The following is a 9,631-nucleotide window of genomic DNA, read 5'->3' as shown; positions in this document are numbered from 1 at the left end:
ACCTTGGTGAGATTTGAACTCAGAACAGAGACAGACAAAATTCTGCTAAGCATTTTGCCCTTGGTGAGATTTGAACTCAGAACAGAGACAGACAAAATTCTGCTAAGCATTTTGCCCTTGGTGGGATTTGAACTCAGAACAGAGACAGACAAAATTCTGCTAAGCATTTTGCCCTTGGTGAGATTTGAACTCAGAACACCTAGTGGTGCGGCTGATTCTGCCAGCTTGCCACCCAAATAATAAATTATTAATAATAAATTAATAATAAATTATTAATGCTAATTAAACCCCATCGTTTTTCAAATATGAAAAAGATGAACAAATTAGTTTGTAATGTAGATTTAAAGAATGGTACCATTCTATGGTGAAGGAGCCATTTACCAAAACCCATTGTTTCTCTAATGGCAGGTCATTGGTACCATTTTCTTTAGGTTCCACCAGTTTCCTCAATCTGGAATAATAAAAGATAAGATAAGTAAGAAAAGAATAGAGAAAAAACATTGAAGGCAAAACAATTTAATATCACAGGTGAGTTTAAAGATTAAATCATATCTTTTTGACACATTATCACAGCGTATGGATAATTCTATAATATTTGACAAAGTCTGAATAAGGAAATGTGTACATTACAGCTAGAGTTTAAAACAAAACATCAGTGCATTGAAGCATTGTATAAACTATTAATACACACACACACACGTACACATACATACACACCCGTATATCTGATAATAGTTGATACAAAAGTTGGTTGATTTCTTCAGTCACACTTCACGTCATACAGAGAGAGGGAGAGATAATAAAAGAGAGAAACAGAGAGAGTTTTAACATAGAAGGTGCAGGATGAGCGCACATGCTAGGCTTGGTGACAGGCAATGAGTAAAAGAGTATATACATACTGAGAAAGAATCATTAAGGAGGAGAAGAGAGTAAATGACATCAGGTTATATAAATAGTAAATTTGTTTTATTTAATGTAATGAATATTTTTTAGCATTTTGTAGAAGTATTAAGAAATTATTGATAAAAATGGAAGTTATAATTATTATTTATATTTCATGAAATTACCCAGGGTGATCAAAGTATACTTCCAAAGTTACCAGTCATGTCACAAGTAACACCCTAGTGTATGTGTGTGTGCATGCACACATGCATGCATGGGTAAATATTGTAGAGTAAGTTCATATTCTTTAGTTTTATTGATCGGTATGCCTTTAACAAGCAGCTAATTAACAATGTTAGTCCCAGTCGGAAACTAATTAAGAAAAATTACATTAGTGGAAAATTGCTGAAATGAAGACCAACTTACTAAGAAAATTATCTATCTATCTATATATATATTATATATATATATATATATATATACACACACACATATACACAATCAAGCCCTATATAAATATATATTATCAACACAAAGCAATGAAGTTGTGTAATCAAAAGTCAGCTGTTTTATCTTTGTCAAAAATATTTATCAATGAATGAACCACCACCACCACAAGAAAATAGCTTTTACTGATCAACTTTGATGAATGAACTGTCCTACATCTACAACAGACCTAAACCAATAAAGCACACAGGTTGTTGAATAAACGATTCACATATGGCTGAGTGTATAAAGCTTTCTCTAGCAAAATAGTTTATAGTCCTTATTGATCTTTCTAGCAATGTCAAATTAAACAAACCCAACACATTACTTCCTCAAACACTTCAGTTTAAACTGACAAATGCTTTTCTTCTAAATCTGATTTAAATATCTTTAACAGATATCCAAAGATGTCCAACTTAATCCTAACCGAAAATCCAACATCGCTTCTTTTTAAATCAAAACCACAATTTTCCTCATCTGCATCTTCAGTTTAAAAAATAAAGTTTTGCTAAATAAACTGACTTCAATAATATATAGACATCTCCTTCTTTTACTTTAGTTAAACATAATCTGCTTGCATAATTTAAAGTGAAAAGCCCTTCTTGTTTTAGAAAAGTTTCCTAAATGTTAATAAAATTATGATCTGACAAAAAAAAAAAAAAAAATTCACTTGATATTTCTGATAAATAAAAATAATCTTTTAGAATATTATTGAGTTGTCAGAGAATTATCTTCGTAAAACATAACAGGGATGGTTAGCAAACTACATCTAGACATTTTTAAAACAACAAATACCTAAATTGTTTGACATAGTTATAACTTATTTTTAAAAAAAGTCTATAATTACAAAATGTTAAAATTAAAACTCCAAATTACTGAATGGTAATATTTTAATCACTGGCATCAGATATGATTAAATGAATGAAATATCATTATTATAGGGTCATGGTAATTCATACAAGAAATGAATTCATGTTGCTGAATCCAATCAAAAAATCTATTAAACAAATTGTTTGAAATATCATAGAATAGAATTTATTCCTGCTTTTAAAAATTTCTGCAGTAAACCCAACCAAATAAGTTTCATTTTAATATAAATTCTAACGAAGGAAAGTGCGACAATAAGAGTTGAGGGACTGAAAAACATTTCTGATGTTTTGTCAGTTTATCTCCCTGGCAAGGAGGTAGTAACTCTATATCATCACAAAGTGTTATAGGGGAAAGTATTCTGTCAATAACACCATGCCATCAACAAATGTCTAAATTAGACACAACTGTCCTACCTTTATTCACTGAAAACTACATGAAAATCTACTTGGATGTTTAATACATAAAACAATTGATTTTTTTAATCTTTATTTGGAGTTGGTCATAATTTCTCTTTTAATGAGAGATTAATAAGGGAGATTGAAATATTTGGACAACAGCCAACAATATATACATAAAGCATCGACAACTGAATATTAATGTAGATACAATATTATATATACATATGGCATTTTGTGTGTATATATGTTTATGCACACACATTACGCCGGCATACATTTATAAATATACACACACAAGGTATGTGTGTATGTGGCCTTTTGTCTTACAAGGTACAAGATGACCTCACTGGTGGTGGTGGTTTGATAAAATGCTCCCAGTAAACTCTGTACAATGGTTAGTGATCCAAACAAAGGTTATATAGTTAACAAGATTCTCTAGTCTTGTGGAGAGCATGATAAGCTCCCCAGTGCCGATGCTTTTGTTAAAACGCACCCAGACCAATGTGGGTAACATAGCTGAGGTTATGATGGGCATTTCAGCTGCTGAAACTATGCGGAGAACTAAGATGTGGATGATACGGTCCTCTAAGACCTGTCCACAAGGGCAGTCACTTCAAATGGACCATGATGAATCTCCCCATCCAACCACTGACCGTATGAGAAATGGATGTAAAGATGACCAATACAAGAAATTTATGATCATAAATTGCACGCAATGAACCAAAGGAATACTCAATATCAGAAAAGGGGGCAATAAATCTTTTTTTAAATCATCAGTCTTTCTACATACATTTGGAACTAAAAGGTGAGAACAGGATTTCAAAGAACAGTGTAAAAAAATGATTATGTATGTATAAATATATATGCACACACAATTAGCAGAAGATTTTAACAGAATGAAGAGGTGAACTCTCAGATTGTGATGTAAAGAAATATATCTAAAATGAATTTCAAGAAGCAAGCCCAGTAATTATCTACTGGTTGGTCTAAGGGCTAAATTGAGTTTACATTGACCTGCAACAGAAACGCACAAATTCTACTGACGAAAGACATACATTATATTATAGTGCACCCGAGCACTATACACAATAATTTCATTATTATTATATTTGAAACCTAGAATAATAACGAGTTTAGGTCAAAAACTACAACAACAGACAGATGAATGTTAGCAGAGGATAAGAGTTGATCACAGCACAGTATCTGACTTTAAGGTGACAAAGATAATCGAGTGTAGAGGGCAGCTAATTATTGTTATGAGACAAGAGTGTAAACCAGATATCTAGGTAGACAGATGGGTCAAGGCCCTGCTCTGCTATGGTGGGGAGATGGGTCAAAGGATTGACAACAAAATATGGAAAAACTCAGAGTAGCATGAAAGTCAATATTTTATGCAGGATAAAAAGAAAAATAGTATTGGATTGTCTGAAGTAACATTTCATTTGAAGTAGCGTAAGATTTTGTTGCATAAATGGAAAAGAAGGGCCACTTGAAGTGATGAGAAGAGAAAGAAAGCAGTACCTAAAGCATGGAAATATAAAGAGCTCTAATAAATGACTGTCTTAGAACTTCAAATTCTACAAATGACTGGTGTAGCAGAATCTATATCAGATATGGGTAAGGGTAAACCCTAGAGAGGAGCTTTATGTTAAAGATTGGAAATGGCAGATCTTGTAAAGCTAGCGAGAACGTAAAATACCTAAGCTGAAAGTACACAGAGGACTGTCTTAGCACATCAAATTTTATAAGTGTTAACCATGTGACTGCTAGCAGCTGTTGCAAAGGTAAAAAAAAAAATTCATCAGAGAGGAGTTACACATTAAAGAATTAAAATAATAGATGTCTTGAGAAAGTTAGTAAGAATGGAAAATATCTTAGCTAAAAACACTGACAAACAGCTAAAATATACAAGCGTTCCCCACCCACAAAGACCAAGAGCACCTTACAGTCAAAAGTAAAGGAATACACTAGAGAAGCCACAAGTTAATGAATTGAATAATTGAAAGGATAAATCTGATAAAATGAGTTCAAACAGAAGAAATCTTGACTGAATATACAACTTGATTTCATACAGGGTTTATACACAGCAATGAGAAAGGAAGACAAACAGTTATCGAGTAGTTCAGAGCATGTAAGGGCTGAAAGCACATCAACCAAGAGTAAGGGATATATTATAGGTGGTAAGAATTACAGCATAAAACTCAATATCTCTGGTCGAAAGAGTTAAGGATGTGAGGAAATATGTCTGTTAATTTGGTTGATGGAGCAGAAATAAGTTTATGCAGATCTACAACAGAGCTTGGGCTAGATTAGAAAAAATCCCAACAGCTTCCAAGAAATTACAGAGAAAGAGTTAAAGTTGAGATAGAAAAATGAACGGAGACAAATCTTTTGTTGCCATTAAAGTTAGAAAAATCTGCTATGTTGATGATATCAAGCTAACTTTAATGGCAACAAAAGATTTGTCTCCGTTCATTGTGAAAAGATCAGCTTTGCAAGGTGTGTAAATGTGTTATAAGGTTGTGGCAGAAGGGCAGCAGTTGTAATTGAACAGGAACGAGCCCAATATGATCTATTGGATGTAAGCAGTGCCGATATAGGATACTGACAAAACCATTGGGTAGCTAAAGGATATTTTGGTCAGGAGAGGAACTTGATGTGATGGTACTTGTATGAGACTTGAGGTGATGATGAAGCCATGTCTGAATATTGGACCTCAAAAATGAGTTGACACAGGAATAACAAGGGAAGATACACCATTGCAAACTCATCTAAGTATTAAAGGCAATGCTATGATGATGATGATGATAATATCAGTTTTAAGGTTAATTACTTTGGAAGGCACTTATGGTATAAAAGACGGTAACTTTTAATTTACTACAGGCAAAAAATTATATAAAACAGCAAACTCCATTTAAAAGTCGGAATGTAAGTTTAAAAGCAATGTGGTTTGGTCAATTTAACTAAAGTTAAGGTCTTAATAGAAACTATTTTTCTGTTGTGCCTCTGTTTAATGGCAAAAATGAAATAGAAAAAAAGTCTGAGACAAATGGAATATGAAATTTATTAGATGAATTCTTATTTTCAAAATGAAAAGCTAGAGAGTCTATGCATGCTGTGCCAAAGTTCTCTTTTCATTTTTTTTCTCTATAAAATAAAAAAATAAAATAAAAATAGGAATAAATAAAAGAAAAACAAAATCAAGAAAGCACCACGTCGGTGAATTTCTTCGACATGTCATTTAACAATTTAGAAAGTCTTTATTGTGTAAACGATTTTGGAACAATGAGTTGCGGTTGTTTTACCTTGCTTAAAAAAAAAAAAAAAAAAAAAAAAAAAAAAAAAACAATGAAAACATTGGAATATATATTTACAAAAAGAAAAAAAAAATGGGAAGGAGATGACTTGTCCTTGCGAAAAGAGTGCAGGATCTAAGATGTAGGAGTTAAAATGTCAACTAAGATTGGCGTGGATAACAGTTCGAACCCCAACAAGAAATGATCTTAGTGTTTGTTTGTTGAAGGTACTTGCAGAATTGACAAGTCGATGATAATAAAAGTTCCATTCTGTAAGACAAGATGTTTGCAAATAGCGCCAATAACAGAAAACATGGGCCTCCTACAAGTTAAGAACTGTTGGGTACCGATATTATTATTATTATTATTATTATTATTATAACACTCATAATATAACTAGTGGGGAAAAAATGAGGGGTGGGGATAAACAAAACTCAGTTTCTCTCTCATTCTTCCGATCTTGTTAACATCTGTTGAATTGGTGGTGGTGGCCACAAAGACGATGAGGAGAAGGTGGAGAAGGAGGTGGATTTGGTAACAAACTGACAAGTTGGCAGTTTTGTTGTTGTCTCTTGATCTCTTTCACACATCAACATAAGTTTGTAAGATTTAGTTTTAAATCAAAACCAGATATACCTAGTATTATCTACTAGGGACTCTTAACTAATTCTTCTAAAATACTCCTAAAACAAACAAAAAAAAACTCTCAACAACGAATGTTTTGAGAGTTATTGGCTCATTATGGAGAAAAAAGTTTGAGAAGATTTAATATACAAGAACTTCCAACAAAAACAAAAGGGGGAGGGGTTAGAGCCAAACATCCTAATTAATTAATTAATAAGTGTTGCTTTTCCCCCCAAATAGTAACAGGTTGATCATTTCATGTGTAAAACTTTATTGAAAATGAATAAACATTGACTGATCGAAACCCAAAATTTCCTAAAATGTCACAAGTTATAAATAATTTATATTGAAAGGTGTTGAAACAGTTTTAGTTGGGTGAATGTTGTGAAGAGCTAAAAAGAAAATGTCTTAATTAGCTAATGTTGAACAATGAAAGTTTGGTTGAAATAATAATAATTGGGCACGTGTTGTTAATTATTATTATTATTATTAATTGCTATCCAGAATTAGACAGAAGCAGCTGCAGTCGGAGCGAAAACCAAAACAAAACGGGTTCAATATCCATCCACTCCTAACTGCTAGATAAATTAATAAAGACAAATTGCAAGTTTTTTTGGGTTTTTTTTTGCCTCATAAATAATAAAAGAAAAACAGACTGAACAGATACTTAACATTATTATTATTATTGATTCAAATAGCGTCACAAGTGGTTTTGAAATGGTAAAATTATAATGTATCGCTAATTATTCTTAGCATTAATAACCAAAGTGAAAGATTACAGAATTGATTTTTTTTAAGAAAAAAAAATTGGTACACAAAATTGATATGGAATAAAAATATTCACAAGGACTTGTTTACATGTGTTGCATGATTGTTATTGAAATATTAGTTGTCGATGAGTAAACAGAAAAAATAGATGACATGTGGGGAGAGAGAGAGAGAGAGAGAGAAAAGACTATAGAAGTTAATTAAAACCTGATAATTAATGACATATGCCCCTCACTGCCTTCTCTTTAAATCGATCTCAACCTTAAATGATTTGTTTATGTTTGATTGATAGAAATGGTAACGAAATAGCAATCAATTTAGTATGTCTGTATTTTTTTTCTTCTTCTAAATGAACAATCCGATGCAAAAATATACAAAAGCCCAACTTATTGTATCAACATTAACAAATTAATTAGTGGCACGGTTCGATTTTTTAACTGAAATAATTGTTAATCTGGAATGCCATGGTTACCAACTGAAAATAACATGTTTTGTTTTGTTTAAAAAATAAAATAAAAATGGAGGGGGGGGGGTAGTGGATTTAGTGTTCAATGATCAGGAATAGTAGTAGTGTGTGTGTGTATATATATATATATATATATATATATATATATAGTGTTGTGTATGGATAGGGTAATTAAAAAAAAAGTTGTGTAATGAGAGAGGGGAAGAAAACAGAGAGAGAGAGAGAGTACGAGTGAAAGAAAGAGAAAGAGAGAGAGAGAGAGAGAGAGAGAGAGACATGCACTGCACAGGTTTTTCTGAGACATATTTCCTAACTAACCTTCAGACACCTACATTAATGAATGGATCTTGCAAGTTTTAACAGAAAAAAATATATATAGATAGATATATATTTATATATATTCTGGTCACAGTTAGGTTACTGTAAAACATTTCTTGAGTTTTTCATTCTCGACTTTTAGGCGTTCATTTTCTGCAAGTAATCGCTGCAATTCATCACGAAGAATTCGTTTTTCGCAATCCATCACCTCTTCTTCGCTACTCACAGAATAATGTTCATTGGAGCCGTCGCTCGATTTTTTGTGTACATATCGTAAGTTGTCTTTCTCTTTTAATTTTGTTTCTGCTCTTTCTAACTTAGACTCCAGTTCTATGTATTCTTTAATAAGAGACTCTTTTGACATACTTTGTAACCGTTCGGCATGGATGTTATCGTAAGTCTCAGAGAATTCCCGAGCAATAAAGTTTTTTTCTTCGTCTGTACTTTCATAATCCTCCGATGAATCACAGCTGGTAGAAGGATCTTTTCCGTGGCGAACTTCTTCCTGGATATAAGGCGACCTCACCGGTTCGTTTTTAATATGATCATCCATTAGAAACTGTGTTGTATTGTAAGGAGCTCGCGGATGTCCTGATGCGAAGGCTTCCTCGCGCTTCTGTGTAGCTCGTTGTGTCTCTCTTTCATCCATCTCTTGTCTTTCAGACCAAGTCATCTTGTTATAAGGTTTCCATTTCCGATGATGCCTTTTACCACGACGGTGCTTCTTTTTACGAATCCCATTACGACAGTGGAGTACACCAGAATCTGACATTTGTTTACCCACACTTTCAGGATCGGAACCTTGATTTTCTGAGAAATCCACGTCGGAATTCTGCATGGGCATTTCGTGTTTCATCTCGTTTTGCGTTTCCTTATCCATTATCAACCGTTTACGTCAATCACAAATGATTCGTCGTTTTTCCAAAAGCCAGTAACTTCTAAATTACAATAAAAGCAATTGAAGTTAAAGCTGTACATCCCAACAAAGTCTAAACGGTTCGCAGTTTTCATTGGCGACTGCCGTTTACTTGCACGCTGCTTCTAGATATAGATATATATAGACACACACACCCTACATTTAACGCCTTCCGTCACAATACGCGACGAAAAGTAGTTCAGTCTCTGTCAACTACTCTTCAATTACAATTTGAAAGATGAATTTTTCAAAAAATATTTCATCAAACATTTAATATTTATTTCAAATGAAAACATTAAGCTGCACAGAGAAACAATTATATATCACTGTCAGGATAACATAAGAGGAATATTAGTAAAATGTGCGGAATTATATGTAAATAGTGCATCCATTTAATGATTGGACAGAATTGAGGAATAAAGGGAAGTTACTCCAGGAAAGAAATGAGTTTTATTTTGATTTATTTTCATTTTAATTAGATTTTAATTTCGTCTTCAGTTTTAATTAATAAATTTGTTGTTTGGTCACATTAATTGTGATATGAAAGTGGACTGCTTGGTAAACATTTTTTTGTGGGTGGTGGAGTAAGAATTATGTAATATGAAAA

General features: G+C 32.7%; 1 protein-coding gene across 2 annotated transcripts in view; it reads right to left on the bottom strand.

The window, feature by feature from the left end:
* The window catches only part of LOC106873552 (protein HEXIM1), a 12,311-nt gene extending 3,141 nt beyond the window's left edge, over window positions 1-9,170 (bottom strand). The window contains exons 1-2 of one of the 2 annotated variants that reach the window (XM_014920973.2): window positions 8,109-9,170; window positions 356-451 (exon numbers count right to left, since the gene is read on the bottom strand). In XM_014920973.2, the coding sequence (XP_014776459.1) occupies window positions 8,203-8,988 (786 nt within the window). In that variant the 5' untranslated portion in view covers window positions 8,989-9,170 and the 3' untranslated portion in view covers window positions 356-451; window positions 8,109-8,202. The remainder of the gene's footprint in view (window positions 1-355; window positions 452-8,108) is intronic. The other variant, XM_014920974.2, reaches the window with a different exon arrangement.
* Between the last annotated feature and the right edge of the window lie 461 nt (window positions 9,171-9,631).

This window comes from Octopus bimaculoides, chromosome 6 (genome assembly GCF_001194135.2).
Source record: "Octopus bimaculoides isolate UCB-OBI-ISO-001 chromosome 6, ASM119413v2, whole genome shotgun sequence".
Taxonomy (NCBI): domain Eukaryota; kingdom Metazoa; phylum Mollusca; class Cephalopoda; order Octopoda; family Octopodidae; genus Octopus; species Octopus bimaculoides.
This window is presented reverse-complemented; position numbering and strand designations above follow the sequence as displayed.